Source organism: Monodon monoceros, unplaced genomic scaffold, assembly GCF_005190385.1.
Source record: "Monodon monoceros isolate NGI ecotype Baffin Bay Population unplaced genomic scaffold, NGI_Narwhal_1 Super_Scaffold_8, whole genome shotgun sequence".
Classification (NCBI taxonomy): Eukaryota; Metazoa; Chordata; class Mammalia; order Artiodactyla; family Monodontidae; genus Monodon; species Monodon monoceros.
In genome coordinates this window covers 9662376-9679609 of record NW_021703785.1, presented here as the reverse complement: position 1 = coordinate 9679609, position 17234 = coordinate 9662376, and the positions used below count along the sequence as shown (strand labels likewise).

Sequence of the window (17234 nt, the reverse complement as noted above, 5' to 3'; positions counted from 1 at the left end):
CAAGGTGTGGATGAGGAAGAGATGCCCCACCCATTACTGCTCCACACCCCTTTGAGATGTACTCCGTCAGGTGAAAACCCCCTCTCCCACACTCTCCCCATGCCCTCGATAGAGGGCCCTCTATTGATCTCTGTTCATTTCTCTGTCAGTCACTCCCACGTGCCACTTACACTCCCTTCCAGAAGAAGTGGCCTCAACGCTCAATGACGTGTGTCACTGTGAAGATTTAGCCAACACCATACCCCGATAGTTCCCTGCCATCTTTGCCTTGACTCCATCATTACGTCTGAGCCACCCACATCCATAGAACACCCTAGATTTTGTATTTAGTTACCCAGAATTATTCTGAAATATAAATCCTGCACCCCGCTCTCTGATCACAACCTTACCTTCTAGCTGTCTTACTCCATCCCTTTAACTATACCTGTTCTTTGACCATTGGAGACCCTTGATCCTTCATTTTTACTCTTTCATTCTCCTCTTATTTTCCCTCTTTTCATATCCAACCTAGACCACAGGGTCATCATTTCAACTCCTTTGCCAACCACCCATGTTCCCTGATCCCTTGTCTCTCAGCTCCACTAGACTGAAAAAGCTCTAGAGTTGGATCAATCCGAATGTTGCCTTTCTCCCTTTTATGAAAGGCCGAAAAAAGTCACAGGCCTGTCTCAATTGGCATCACTATAAATTTGTAGTCTCAATCTTCAGTGCTGCATTCGATGTATCAGTCATTAGCTTTTTGCATTCTCCACATGACCCGTGTCCTATCTCTCTTCTCCACAAGCTTCCCACTTCACCGTCTCATCATCAGGCTGGATGAGACCTTGTTTCCTACTTCACAGGACAGATGGAAATTACTTGATTGGGATTCCTTCAAGTCCCATCCCTGTGTTAGAAATTCACCTGCAAGGATGACTCTTGGTCCATGTTCCCCTCTGCTTTCAATGACAAGCCATGCTTTCTGTGCTGGATTTGCAGCAAAATTATACCCATTTTTCAGGTGTTGGGCTGGACATAATTTCTTCATGAGCCCCTGTCATTTGTTCTCCACAGCATAAAAAGTTGTTATTGTTCACCGTCTATATTTTTGCTAAACTGTAAGCTCCATATACGACACAGCTATCAGGCAGTGTCACATCACAGAGACTCTACTACAGTGAACGTCTAATACTAATGATATTTTCTTACAGGAAACAAACCTCCACAAGAGGGGAATTCATAAGTGACTCCTTAAAAGGTTCTTGACACCCACATAGATGTTTATATTCAATAGCTGTATACTATCAATTCTTTTTCTGAAAAGTTGATGTGTTGGTGGACTGACTTTTTATTAACCAAATCCATTTTTAAATGCACTGGGAGAATTCTCCATATATAAGGAACTCAACTATAAGGCAAATTGATTTTGTACATGAAAAGTGGTTTTGTAATAAAAATAATCACATTGCGGGCTTCCCTGGTGGCGCAGTGGTTGAGAATCTGCCTGCCAATGCAGGGGACACGGGTTCGAGCCCTGGTCTGGGAAGATCCCACATACCGTGGAGCAACTAGGCCCGTGAGCCACAACTACTGAGCCTGCACGTCTGGAGCCTGTGCTCTGCAACAAGAGAGGCCGCGATACTGAGAGGCCCGCGCACCGTGACGAAGAGTGACCCCCGCTTGCTGCAACTAGAGAAAGCCCTTGCACAGAAACGAAGGCCCAACACAGCCAAAAATAAATAAATAAATATTAAAAAAAAAAATCACATTGCAATGTTTCTGCTTTTTAAGTTGTCTTTTTCATATATTGGATTTCTTGAAGTGTAGCACAGCTGGATATGCATTCCTCACTTATATGATGAATGGGTTTTGAAAGAGCTGTCAATTTTTACATAAGTACATAACCACTGAATTCTAAGATATATTTTAGAAATAATTTTTTACAATGAAAAAAAGTAGTGGTCTCTGGAAATCATTAAAAAATATTTAAGAATCAAATATTAACAAAGTTACCCCAGCAATAAGAAGTCTATTACAAAACTCTGGTATGGGATGCGGAGTGCTGGATGATGCTAATTTAATCACTAAACCTACTGTTCCTGACTGGACATCTTTAGTGCAGGTTGCAACACCTCAGATTTTTAGAACAGAAATCCTTCAGTTTCTCCCCAGCCCCCTCCCTGGTACTGCTGAGCTGACTTGCTCATTTATAATATTCTGATTCTGTGCTTTGCTTACACTTAGGAGGAAACAGACTAACACAACATGACAAAGGAGAGAAAATGAGAGGTTGATAGGAAAATAGCAAGATGGCCAGAGTAACCGTGGGGCAAGGTTACCGTGGCAATGTGACACACTGTGGGAAAGATCACTCAGGCCCAGGGCGACAGGAAACAAATCAGGCAACACGGTGACCAAGGGAAACACCTCTGAAGCAGACAATGAATCAGCTTTGGTCAGAGTCAAGTAATTAACAAACTGCAATTTTCACATTGAAAAAAGGTGCTATGACTAGCCGAGGTTTTCGTGTACCTTGAAAAGTGATCTGCACCCCGTGAGCTGCTTACCTCCGCAAGATAGAACTCGTCGTATTGCCTTCTGAAGGTTTCTCCTTTGTGATAGTTGCTGGCAGCCACTATCACATCCACAGTCACCATGCTCAGGATGAACATGTGGAAGACGGATGACCGCATCATTTGCTGAGGAGGCAAAACAGATGGACTCTTAACAAAGAAACAAACAGAAGGTCTGTTTGTGCTTAGGCCTTGGTCTGCAACATCTTTGTGATATGCTGCTGTGCAGAACAGTCTTTTTTTAAAAAAAATTTATTTTATTGACGTATAGTTGATTTACAATGTTGTGTTAATTTCTGCTGTACAGCAAACTGATTCAGTTATACATACATACATTGACACATTCCTTTTCAGATTCTTTTCCGTTATGGCTTATCACAGGATATTGAATATAGTTCCCTGTGCTCTACAGTAGGGCCTGTTGTTTATCCATTCTATATAATAGTTTGCGTCTGCTAATCCCAAACTACCAATCCTTCCCTCCCCCACTCCCCTGCCCCTTGGCAACCATATGTCCAGAACAGTCCTTCTAAGATAACTTGATGAATGTCACTAAATAGTGTGAGCAAAGGAATCATTTTTCTGCAGGCAGCTAAAAAATAACTGGGGAGACAGTTTCAGAGACTTTTGGTTAAAAGCTGAAAATACATTTCATTGAACTTGTATACAGCCTGTATCTTAATTTTCACTGATTAGTTAGGAAGATTTTATCCTTACTACTGACTCTATGCAGAAATTATTTTTGGAAAGCTGATACCACATAACAAGTATTGCTTTATTCTGTTAAGAGAAAGAGCTACTGCTGAGGAAAGCATTTTAGAGATAATCATAAAAGCAGAAAAGTGGGAGAAACCTAAGATCTATTTATTTTTAAATTTATTGCCTCTGTAAATTATTTATTTCTTTAAATTACTATTTTTAATAATTTACTCTCTATGTTTTAAACCACTTTATTGAGGTATGGTTGACTTTAAAAAAAGTGGTACATATTGAATGTATACAACTCAAGGAGCTTGGGGGTAAAAATACACCCATGAAAGCATCACCATCATCAAGGCCATATACATATCCGTCACCTCCCAAAGCTTCCTTTCAACTCCATTATTATTATTATTAGTGGTAAGAACACAACATAAGATCTATCCTCTTAGCAAATTTTAAATATACAATAGAGTATTGCTAACTACAGGCACTTATGCTGTATAGTAGACCTTCAGAATTTATTTATCTTATATATTGGAACTTTGTACCCTTTGCATAAATATGTTATTGAAAATTATACTACAACTAATAATAGCTAATGTCTATATTTATAATTATTATGTGCCTGGAGCTGTTGTAGGTGCTTTACATAAATTAACTCATTTAATGTCATAACGGCCCTAGGAAGTTACTCTAACTTTATAGAGAAGGAAACTGAGGCTCAGAGAAGTTAAATAACTTCCTGTCTGACACACACATGTTGAAGATGGAACCACAATTTGGACCCAAGTCTGGTCCAAGTCTGCTGCCTATACTGAGGTGAAATAATTAGGCATTCCAAAAAAATGACTATTATTATAATAGCTACCATGTATTGAATACTATAAGTATGTTATTTATTTCATTTCTTTTCATCTCCACCATATACACAGTGGGATATATTACTCACTTCTTCCAGTGAGTTCAGAAAGATTAAGTCATTTGTCCAAGGCCACACAGCAAGTATACAGCAGAGCCAGGCTCCGTACCCATGTCTGTTTAAGTCCATTCTGGTAGCCCCTGCCCACTGTGGGGTAGGAAGTATATAAAAGGACAGAGTAGAAGCTGAAGGCCCTGGGCAGAAGAAGGAGGAGAGAGAGGCTGACCACATAACAAACCACTGAATCACATCCCTTGGCGCCAACTGCCCAGGGACTGGTGCCACCATGTAGCAGGGTCTCGCCTGTTCTTAGTACTTACAGACACATAAGGACACCATTTGATCTCGACCTGAGACTCCTTCGGTCTTTGCAACTGAAAGAACATAACTAAAGCAGAACCTAAGAACAGAAAAAGAGGCAAAGGATGCCTCTGAACCCACCACTGGCTCTCTGTATCCACATATGCACATTCATATGGCTTCATGACCCTGCAGTCAGCAACAGCACGGGCTCTGAGCCAAAGTGCGTGGAGCTGAAACTCTACCACATACGAACCCTGGCCCTGAGCAAGATACTTAAACCTCTCTGTGCCTCAGTTTTCCCATCAGTAAAATGGAGACAAAACTGGCTACTCTAAAAGTTGTTATCATAAACAAGTAAATATCTGTAAGCTCTTACATCAGCACTTGCATATTATAAATGTTCTATTAAGATTTGCAGTAAAAAAAATGCAGTTCTGTGAATGAGGTATTTTTCTGTTCAGGAATGAGAAATAAATTGTACTAGGTCAAAGAATTAATTATGTTGTATATTTGAGTCCAGAGCCAAGTGAGATAAATAAAAGTAATAAAGTCTAATAATGTGAGAGATGTCAGAGCCATTGGAAAAGCAGATATCTAGTAAGGTTGTGTGTCACCATGGCTACTGATGCATTCTTACATCCATTTATTTGCCCTTGACTTTATTTTATGGGTAATACAAAATCAAGTTCCAGAACTGTCAATCAACATATTTAAATGCACATCAATTTGCTTGCAGGAACTACTGACCTTCATAAAGTAGATAAGCAGATCAGTGGCCAAGTTTCTATCCTCACTAGAATTTTTATTTAGTCTTTCTTGCATTGTGAGAGTTAAATTCCATAACTATTATTCCTTTTCTATACTCTTTTCAATATAATGTTCTATTAAAAACATTTCAACTGATTTCCACTTCATCTGCATGACAGAAAAGCCACAACTTTCTATTTTCCTTAGCTGTGGATTTATGTCTTAAGTAAACTGTTATTACTGAAAGGTCCAAACAAAGCTTTTAGCCATGGCTGTCAAAAAACTTTTAAATTGGTTTTGTAACTGTCACAGCTTCACTTTGGTGCTGTCATTATAATTAGATTATTTTTTGTCTGAATGTCTACATATCCCTGTTGGTACAGAGTCATTAAAGTAATCACTTACAATGGATTTTGATATGCTATAATCACCATTGCTCGGCTGACTTTCTCCAAAGTAATAACTTTCAAATATTAAATAAGAATTAAGGTAATCAGTATGTGCAGTAGCCAAATTTAAATAATAAAACCAGTAACTTTAGCTTTAAAGATAGAGCTAGCTACATAGACCACTTCAACTCAATCCAATGCAACCAACGTTTGAACTTGGCTACAGGCTTCCTTAGTGCAGAACGGCTGGCAACATTACACTCAGAGTCACGCTTACATCCATAGGACAGTCCAAATTTATGCCCCGCGATTTTTCATTTTGTTATAAAAATTAATGTAAAGGAAAATGTTAAAGTTGTAAGTGCCAAAAAATATTATATAACTTGAGATTTTCACAATTGTATGATTTAATATGGATGTAGGCTATATAGATAAACTTACACATACATATATATATGTATATATGTATGTGTGTGTATATATATTTATATATGTATATATATCTATATATTTATAGATATATTTAATATAAGACTCTTCAGATCCTGCCTACACATTAGCTTTTTAAAAAATCCCTTCAATTGCAATGTCTTTTTTTTTTTTTTTTTTTTTTGCGGTATGCGGGCCTCTCACTGTTGTGGCCTCTCCCGTCAAGGAGCACAGGCTCCGGACGCGCAGGCTCAGCGGCCATGGCTCAAGGGCCTAACCGCTCCGCAGCATGTGGGATCTTCCCGGACCGGGGCACGAACCCGTGTCCGCTGCATCGTCAGGCGGACTCTCAACCACTGCGCCACCAGGGAAGCCCTGCAATGTCATTTTGATTTATATTTTTAAACCATCAGAAAAAGTTTGCACATGTTTTGAGTTTGGCTTTGATCCAAGACCTACTGATTTCTGTATGTGACAGTTGGAATTATCAAAATATGAAGAAGAGACTACAGCAGAATCATCCCCAAGGCAGCAATGTCAGGAATGCTCAGAAGCCTTGTTATGCAAAGTGTGGTCCCTGGACCAGCAGCTTCCTGGGAGTGTGTTAGAAATGCAGAGACCTACTGAATCAGAATCTGCATCTTTAGCTGTGATTAATGTGGATAGTAAAGTTTGAGAAGCTCTGTTGTAGAGGAAACTCCTAAGTAGCAGGTTAAACTGGGTGACCTATAAAATGTTTTACGCATTCACAATTTTATGATTCTAAAAGCTTGTAATCACTGACTAAAACATATAACAAATACTGGCTGGCATATTATGGCTCTATATTAAGAAACATCATCACAAAAATGGATGCCCACCTCCCAGTGCCTCAACTCCAAAATCAAAAATCAATTAAACCGGGGAGCTTCCGGGAAGATGGCGGAAGAGTAAGACGCGGAGATCACCTTCCTCCCCACATACACACCAGAAATACATCTACACGTGGAACAACTCCTACAGAACACCTACTGAACGCTGGCAGAAGACCTCAGACCTCCCAAAAGGCAAGAACCCCCCCCCCCCACGTACCTGGGTAAGGCAAAAGAAAAAAGAATAAACAGAGACAAAAGGATAGGGACGGTACCTGCACCAGTGGGAGGGAGCCGTGAAAGAGGAAAGATTTCCACACACTAGGAAGCCCCTTCACGGGCGGAGACTGCGGGTGGCGGAGGGGGGAAGCTTCGGAGCCGCGGAGGAGAGCACAGCAACAGGGGTGAGGAAGGCAAAGCGGAGAGATTCCCACACAGAGGATCGGTGCCGACCAGCACTCACCAGCCCGAGAGGCTTGTCTGCTCCCCCGCCGGGGCGGGCGGGGCTGGGAGCTGAGGCTCGGGCTTCGGTCGGAGCGCAGGGAGAGGACTGGGGTTGGCGGCGTGAACACAGCCTGCAGGGGGTTAGTGCGCCACGGCTAGCGGGGAGGGCGTCAGGGGAAAAGTCTGGACCTGCCGAAGAGGCAAGAGACTTTTTCTTACGTCTTTGTTTCCTGGTGCGCGAGGAGAAGGGATTGAGAGCGCTGCTTAAAGGAGCTCCAGAGACGAGCGCGAGCCGCGGCTAAAAGCGCGGACCCCAGAGACGGGCATGAGACGCTAAGGCTGCTGCTGCCGCCACCAAGAAGCCTGTGTGCGAGCACAGGTCACTCTCCACACCCCCCTTCCGGGGAGCCTCTGCAGCCCGCCACTGCCAGAGTCCCGGGATCCAGGGACAACTCCCCCGGGAGAACGCACGGCGCGCCTCAGGCTGGTGCAACGTCACGCCGGCGCAACGTCACGCCGGCCTCTGCCACCGCAGGCCCGCCCCCCACTCCGTGCCCCTCCCTCCCCTCCGGCCTGAGTGAGCCAGAGCCCCCGAATCAGCGGCTCCTTTAACCCCGTCCTGTCTGAGCGAAGGACAGACACCCTCCAGCAACCTACACGCAGAGGCGGGGCCAAATCCAAAGTTGAGCCCCGGGAGCTGTGAGAACAAAGAAGAGAAAGGGAAATCTCTCCCAGCAGCATCAGAAGCAGTGGATTAAAGCTCCACAATCAACTTGATGTACCTGCATCTGTGGAATACATGAATAGACAACGAATTATCCCAAATTGAGGAAGTGGACTTTGAGAGCAAGATTTATGATTTTTTTCCCCTCTTCCTCTTTTTGTGAGTGTGTATGTTTATGCTTCTGTGTGAGATTTTGTCTGTATAGCTTTGCTTCCACCATTTGTCCTAGGGTTCTATCTGTCCGTTTTTTTGTTTTATTTTTTTAAATTTTTTCTTTTTTTCTTAATAATTATTTTTTATTTTAAAAATTTTATTATATTTTATCTTACTTTTATTTTACTTTATCTTCTTTCTTTCTTTTTTTCCTTCCTTCCCTCCTTCCTTCCTTCCTCCCTCCCTCCCTCCCTTCTTTCTTTCTTTCTACTTCTACTAATTCTTCCTTTCTAATTTTTCTCCCTTTTATTCTGAGCCGTGTGGATGAAAGGCTCTTGGTGTTGCAGCCAGGAGTCAGTGCTGTGCCTCTGACGTGGGAGAACCAACTTCAGGACACTGGTCCACAAGAGACCTCCCAGCTCCACATAATATCAAACGGCAAAAATCTCCCAGAGATTTCCATCTCAACACCAGCACCCAGCTTCACTCAACGACCAGCAAGCTACAGTGCTAGACACCCTATGCCAAACAACTAGCAAGACAGGAACACAACCCCACCCATTAGCAGAGAGGCTGCCTAAAATCATAATAAGTCCACAGACACCCCAAAACACACCACCAGACGTGGACCTGCCCACCAGAGAGACAAGATCCAGCCTCATCCACCAGAACACAGGCACTAGTCCCCTCCACCAGGAAGCCTACACAACCCACTGAACCAACCTTAGCCACTGGGGACAGACACCAAAAACAATGGGAACTACAAACCTGCAGCCTGCAAAAAGGAGACCCCAAACACAGTAAGATAAGCAAAATGAGAAGACAGAAAAACACACAGCAAATGAAGGAGCAAGATAAAAACCCACCAGACCTAACAAATGAAGAGGAAATAGGCAGTCTACCTGAAAAAGAATTCAGAATAATGATAGTAAAGATGATCCAAAATTTTGGAAATAGAATAGAGAAAATGCAAGAAACATTTAACAAGGACCTAGAAGAACTAAAGATGAAACAAGCAATGGTGAACAACACAATAAATGAAATTAAAAATACTCTAGATGGGATCAATAGCAGAATAACTGAGGCAGAAGAACGGATAAGTGACCTGGAAGATAAAATAGTGGAAATAACTACTGCAGAGCAGAATAAAGAAAAAAGAATGAAAAGAAATGAGGACAGTCTCAGAGACTTCTGGGACAACATTAAATGCACCAACATTCGAATTATAGGGGTTCCAGAAGAAGATGAGAAAAAGAAAGGGACTGAGAAAATATTTGAAGAGATTATAGTTGAAAACGTCCCTAATATGGGAAAGGAAATAGTTAATCAAGTCCAGGAAGCACAGACAGTCCCATACAGGATGAATCCAAGGAGAAATACGCCAAGACACATATTAATCAAACTGTCAAAAATTAAATGCAAAGAAAACATATTAAAAGCAGCAAGGGAAAAACAACGAATAACACACAAGGGAATCCCCATAAGGTTAACAGCTGATCTTTCAGCAGAAACTCTGCAACCCCGAAGGGACTGGCAGGACATATTTAAACTGATGAAGGAGAAAAACCTGCAACCAAGATTACTCTACCCAGCAAGGATCTCATTCAGATTTGATGGAGAAATTAAAACCTTTACAGACAAGCAAAAGCTGAGAGAGTTCAGCACCACCAAACCATCTTTACAACAACTGCTAAAGGAACTTCTCTAGGCAAGAAACACAAGAGAAGGAAAAGACCTACAATAACGAACCCAAAACAATTAAGAAAATGGGAATAGGAACATACATATCGATAATTACCTTAAATGTAAATGGACTAAATGCTCCCACCAAAAGACACAGATTGGCTGAATGGATACAAAAACAAGACCCATATATTTGCTGTCTACAAAAGACCCACTTCAGACCTAAAGACACATACAGACTGAAAGTAAGGGGATGGAAAAAGATATTTCATGTAAATGGAAACCAAAAGAAAGCTGAGGTAGCAATTCTCATATCAGACAAAATAGACTTTAAAGAATATTAGAAGAGACAAAGAAGGACGCTACATAATGATCAAGGGATCGATCCAAGAAGAAGATATAACAATTGTAAATATTTATGCACCCAACATAGGAGCACCTCAATACATAAGGCAAATACTAACAGCCATAAAAGGGGAAATCGACAGTAACACATTCATAGTAGGGGACTTTAACACCCCACTTTCAACAATGGACAGATCATCCAAAATGAAAATAAATACGGAAACACAAGCTTTAAATGATACATTAAACAAGATGGACTTAACTGATATTTATAGGACATTCCAACCAAAAACAACAGAATACACATTTTTCTCAAATGCTCATGGAACATTCTCCAGGATAGATCATATCTTGGGCCACAAATCAAGCCTTGGTAAATTTAAGAAAATTGAAATCATATCAAGTATCTTTTCTGACCACAACACCATGAGACTAGATATCAATTACAGGAAAAGATCTGTAAAAAATACAAATACATGGAGGCTAAACAATACACTACCTAATAACGAAGTAATCACTGAAGAAATCAAAGAGGAAATCAAAAAATACCTAGAAACAAATGACAATGGAGACACGACGACCCAAAATCTATGGGAATCAGCAAAATCAGTTCTAAGAGGGAAGTTTACAGCAATACAATCCTACCTTAAGAAACAGGAAACATCTTAAATAAACAACCTAACCTTGCACCTAAAGCAATTAGAGAAGGAAGAATGAAAAAACACCAAAGTTAGCAGAAAAAAAGAAATCATAAAAATCAGATCAGAAATAAATGAAAAAGAAATGAAGGAAACGATAGCAAAGGTCAATAAAACTAAAAGCTCATTCTTTGAGAAGATAAACAATATTGATAAACCATTAGCCAGACTCATCAAGAAAAAAAGGGAGAAGACTCAAATCAATAGAATTAGAAATGAAAAAGGAGAAGTAACAACTGACACTGCAGAAATACACAAGATCATGAGAGATTACTACAAGCAACTCTATGCCAATAAAATGGACAACCTGGAAGAAATGGACAAATTCTTAGAAATGCACAACCTGCCAAGACTGAATCAGGAAGAAACAGAAAATATGAACACACCAATCACAAGCACTGAAATTGAAACTGTGATTAAAAATCTTCCAAGAAACAAAAGCCCAGGACCAGATGGCTTCACAGGCGAGTTCTATCAAACATTTAGAGAAGAGCTAACACCTATTCTTCTCAAACTCTTCCAAACTATAGCAGAGTGAGGAACATTCCCAAACTCATTCTAAGAGGCCACCATCACCTTGATACCAAAACCAGACAAGGATGTCACAAAGAAAGAAAACTACAGGCCAATATCACTGATGAACATAGATGCAAAAATCCTCAACAAAATACTAGCAAACAAAATCCAAAAGCACATTAAAAGGATCATACACCATGATCAAGTGGGGTTTATTCCAGGAATGCAAGGATTCTTCAATATACGCAAATCAATCAACGTGATACACCATATTAACAAATTGAAGGAGAAAAACCATATGATCATCTCAATAGATGCAGACAAATCTTTCGACAAAATTCAACACCCATTTATGATAAAAATCCTGCAGAAAGGAGGCATAGAGGGAACTTTCCTCAACATAATAAAGGCCATATATGACAAACCCACAGCCAACATCGTCCTCAATGGTGAAAAATTGAAAGTATTTCCACTAAGATCAGGAACAAGACAAGGTTGCCCACTCTCACTTCTACTATTCAACATAGTTTTGGAAGTTTTAGCCACAGCAATCAGAGAAGAAAAGGAAATAAAAGGAATCCAAATCAGAAAAGAAGTAAAGCTGTCACTGTTTGCAGATGACATGATACTATACATAGAGAATCCTAAAGATGCTACCAGAAAACTACTAGAGCTAATCAATGAATTGGGTAAAGTAGCAGGATACAAAATTAATGCACAGAAATCTCTGGCATTCCTACACACTAAGGATGAAAAATCTGAAAGTGAAATCAAGAAAACACTCCCATTTACCATTGCAACAAAAAGAATAAAATATCTAGGAATAAACCTACCTAAGGAGACAAAAGACCTGTATGCAGAAAATTATAAGACACTGATGAAAGAAATTAAAGATGATACAAATAGATGGACAGATATACCATGTTCTTGGATTGGAAGAATCAACATTGTGAAAATGACTCTACTACCCAAAGCAATCTACAGATTCAATGCAATCCCTATCAAACTACCAGTGGCATTTTTCACAGAACTAGAACAAAAAATTTCACAATTCGTATGGAAACACAAAAGACCCCGAATAGCCAAAGCAATCTTGATAATGAAAACAGAGCTGGAGGAATCAGGCTCCCTGACTTCAGACTATACTACAAAGCTACAGTAATCAAGACAGTATGGTACTGGCACAAAAACAGAAAGATAGATCAATGGAACAGGATAGAAAGCCCAGAGATAAACCCACGCACATATGGTCACCTTATCTTTGATAAAGGAGGCAGGAATGTACAGTGGAGAAAGGACAGCCTCTTCAATAAGTGGTGCTGGGAAAACTGGACAGCTACATGTAAAAATATAAGATTAGATCACTCCCTAACACCATACACAAAAATAAGCTCAAAATGGATTAAAGACCTAAATGTAAGGCCAGAAACTATCAAACTCTTAGAGGAAAACATAGGCAGAACACTCTATGACATAAATCACAGCAAGATCCTTTTTGACCCACCTCCTAGAGAAATGGAAATAAAAACAAAAATAAACAAATTTGACCTAATGAAACTTCAAAGCTTTTTGCACAGCAAAGGAAACCATAAACCAGACGAAAAGACAACCCTCAGAATGGGAGAAAATATTTGCAAATGAAGGAAATGACAAAGGATTAATCTCCAAAATTTATAAGCAGCTCATGCAGCTTAATAACAAAAAAACAAACAACCCAATCCAAAAATGGGCAGAAGACCTAAATAGACATTTCTCCAAAGAAAATATACAGACTGCCAACAAACATATGAAAGAATGGTCAACATCATTAATCATCAGAGAAATGCAAATCAAAACTACAATGATATATCATCTCACACCAGTCAGAATGGCCATCATCAAAAAATCTAGAAACAATAAATGCTGGAGAGGGTGTGGCGAAAAGGGAACCCTCTTGCACTGTTGGTGGGAATGTAAATTGATACAGCTACTGTGGAGAACAGTATGGAGGTTCCTTAAAAAACTACAAATAGAACTACCATATGACCCAGCAATGCCACTACTGGGCATATACCCTGAGAAAACCATAATTCAAAAAGAGTCATGTACCAAAATGTTCATTGCAGCTCTATTTACAATAGCCCAGAGATGGAAACAACCTAAGTGTCCATCATCAGATGAATGGATAAAGAAGATGTGGCACATATATATACAATGGAATATTACTCAGCCATGAAAAGAAACGAAATCGAGCTATTTGTAATGAGGTGGATAAACCTAGAGTCTGTCATACAGACTGATGTCAGAAAGAGAAAGACAAATACCGTATGCTAACACATATATATGGAATTTAAGGGGAAAAAAATGTCATGAAGAACCTAGGGGTAAGACAGGAATAAAGACACAGACCTACTAGAGAATGGACTTGAGGATATGGGGAGGGGGAAGGGTAAGTTGTGACAAAGGGAGAGAGAGGCATGGACATATATACACTACCAAACGTAAGGTAGATAGCTAGTGGGAAGCAGCCACATAGCACAGGGGGATCAGCTCGGTGCTTTGTGACCACCTAGAGGGGTGGGATAGGGAGGGTGGGAGGGAGGGAGACACAAGAGGGAAGAGATATGGTAACATATGTATATGTATAACTGATTCACTTTGTTATAAAAACAGAAACTGACACACCATTGTAAAGCAATTATACTCCAATAAGATGTAAAAAATAATAATAATAATAAAATCAATTAAACCAGTTTGGCTTCATGAGACAAAAGTATGTGTTGGTTTTTCAACCATTTGGAGAGGATTATGAAGATACCAGCACAAACTCTTTCATAAAGTCTAGGAATGCGAGTGGCCTCTAGAATCTGGAAAAGGCAAAGCAACAGTTTCTTCCCTAAAATCTTCAGAAGTAATACAGCCTTACTAATACATTGATCTTAGCCCAGCAAAACCCTTTTTGGACTTCTGACCTATAGAACCATAAATAATGAATTTGTGTTGTTTGAAATCACTGAGTTTGTGGAAATCTTTCACAGTAGCAATAGGAAACTAAAGCAAGCACTGTTGGTGATTTTGACATACACCCGCTCAAATCATCTCCTATGAAACAGGACCGCAGATATCTGCCCAGTGCTACAAAATTCTACCCGATCAAAGGGTTCCACCGGAAAAAAAAAAAAAAGAACACGAAAGGTCACCTTTCTTCATATTAGTTCTGAGTTCTACGGTGAAAGGAATGCTCTCAAAGACAGAAGTCTATGCCAAACCTGGATAGGGATCCTTCCTCAATTCAAATCGACGTCGACAAAATGTATTATCAAAATAAGAGCTCATATATGAGGGCTTGGTTTGTGCCAAGCCTCATTCCAAGCATATCACATGCTGGTGTAAAAATTTCATTTAATCCTCAACAACCATGTGAAAAAGGTGCATTTGTTATCCCCTCATCTATGGAGAAGCAGGGAAGGATGAATCGATTTCCAAGTTCACAGACTTAGAAAGTAGTCTCATTTGTTTTGAGTCCAAAGCAAATGCTCTCCTGCCTCCTATCAGGCAGTCAAAATGCAGCTGACTCTGTGATTTAACAGAGGGTGTAAGTTTGGGAACCCTATATTTGAAAGCTGAAGATGACCTGTTCCTCACCGAAGGGTCTAAGATCGCCGTGGTGTAAAAGAATGTCAATTTTGAAGGCAGCCTGAGCTGGGTTCAAATCTTGACTCTGTACCCGATTTAACTTCTCTGTGACTTAGTTTTCTTATATGGGAAATGGGCGTAATAACATCTACATCTCTAGGCTGGAACATGAATATAAATGAGACTATTTAGTACAGAGTCTAAACAGGATAGAGTCTAAATAGTATAGATGCCATAGCAGGCATCTTACACTCCAAAACTCTTATTATTATTGCTGTATTTGAAAAGGTATTTAAAGGTAGAGACACAGTCAGTTGTTTATGGGGAAGGTACGAATGTATAAGAGGAGAAATCAAGTGGAAGATACAAGTGATCTTGAGAGGGACCAGGAAAATTTATAGATTTTCAAAAAGGTCTTAAGGTGTCTCATTTTTAGTGGTATGAATGCTTAAGTACTTCACAGGAGTTCTTCCTATTAATTTGTTCAGTAATTTTTCCTATAAAATAGTGCCTTATAGATTCTGAAGACTCTGCATGCAAACATCTAACAAATCAAAATTGTGGCTTAAGAGGCCAAAATAAGGATAAATTTGGATAATAAACAGTACAGCTCAGAACTCAAATCTTTCTTTAAATCGCTGCTTGAGTGAATAAAATACCCTACCATGGTAAACAAATTTCATGCACTGAACACTGTATCAGCCATGTACAGAAAGTTGTGCTTTTTTTTTTTTTTACATCTTTATTGGAGTATAATTGCTTTACAGTGGTGTGTTAGTTTCTGCTTTATAACAAAGTGAATCAGTTATACATATACATATGTTCCCATATCTCTTCTCTCTTGTGTCTCCCTCCCTCCCACCCTCCCTATGCCACCCCTCTAGGGTCACAAAGCACCGAGCTGATCTCCCTGTGCTATGTGGCTGCTTCCCACTAGCTATCTATTTTACGTTTGGTAGTGTATATATGTCCATGCCACTCTCTCGCTCTGTCACAGCTTACCCTTCCCCCTTCCCATATCCTCAAGTCCATTCTCTAGTAGGTCTGTGTCTTTATTCCTGTCTTACCCCTAGGTTCTTCATGACATTTTTTTTTCTTAAATTCCATATATATGTGTTAGCATGTGGTATTTGTCTTTCTCTTTCTGACTTACTTCGCTCTGTATGACAGACTCTAGGTCTATCCACTTCATTACAAATAGCTCAATTTCGTTTCTTTTTATGGCTGAGTAATATTCTTTTGTATATATGTGCCACATCTTCTTTATCCATTCATCTGTCGATGGACACTTAGGTTGTTTCCATCTCCGGGCTATTGTAAATAGAGCTGCAATGAACATTTTGGTACATGTCTCTTTTTGAATTATGGTTTTCTCAGGGTATATGCCCAGTAGTGGGATTGCTGGGTCATATGGTAGTTCTATTTGTAGTTTTTTAAGGAACCTCCATACTGTTCTCCATAGTGGCTGTACCAATTCACATTCCCACCAGCAGTGCAAGAGTGTTCCCTTTTCTCCACACCCTCTCCAGCATTCATTGTTTCCAGATTTTTTTGATGATGGCCATTCTAACTGGTGTGAGATGATATCTCATTGTAGTTTTGATTTGCATTTCTCTAATGATTAATGATGTTGAGCATTCAGAAAGTTGTGTTTTAATTAGATTTCAAAATAAACATATTTGGAGAACAATGCAATTACAAGATGAAATTCTCAGGAACCGTCTTGCATATGAGCCATGAGCGTAGGAACAAGAACATAATGTAAAAGACCAAGGGCACAAAACCTAAAATAAATCTCCCATTTCCCTTCCCTTATTTAGAAGACATCTGGATATTTGTTACTCCTACTATCAATACACAAAATACTTCTGTCTGATATAAAGAATTTCTGTGAAACAGGAAATATCTTTATAGCAATACTGAAAACAGAACCATTAGATACCCTTAAAAACTCTGCTTTTTCTTTCTGCCTGCTGCATGTCCTTGGAGAACCATAGGGCAGAAGGAAATCCACAAGTGACTCCCCACAAAGGTACTGACCATCTATGGTACCAGTGAAAACCACGCCCACTGTCATGCCCTGATTGGTTTGCTTCTTTCCTGGACAGTAAGTTGGGGAAGAGAATCCCACACACACGCAGAAGTCAAATTGTAAGAAGAAGGA

The 17234-nt window shown here is 39.9% G+C and overlaps 1 protein-coding gene across 1 annotated transcript in view; it reads right to left on the bottom strand.

Annotated features, from left to right (window-relative positions):
• Positions 1 to 17234, bottom strand: part of NALCN (sodium leak channel, non-selective) — a 292250-nt gene that overhangs the window by 167313 nt on the left and 107703 nt on the right. Inside the window, exon 11 of the mRNA XM_029210183.1 lies at positions 2547 to 2678. Coding sequence (XP_029066016.1) covers positions 2547 to 2678 — 132 coding nt within the window. The remainder of the gene's footprint in view (positions 1 to 2546; positions 2679 to 17234) is intronic.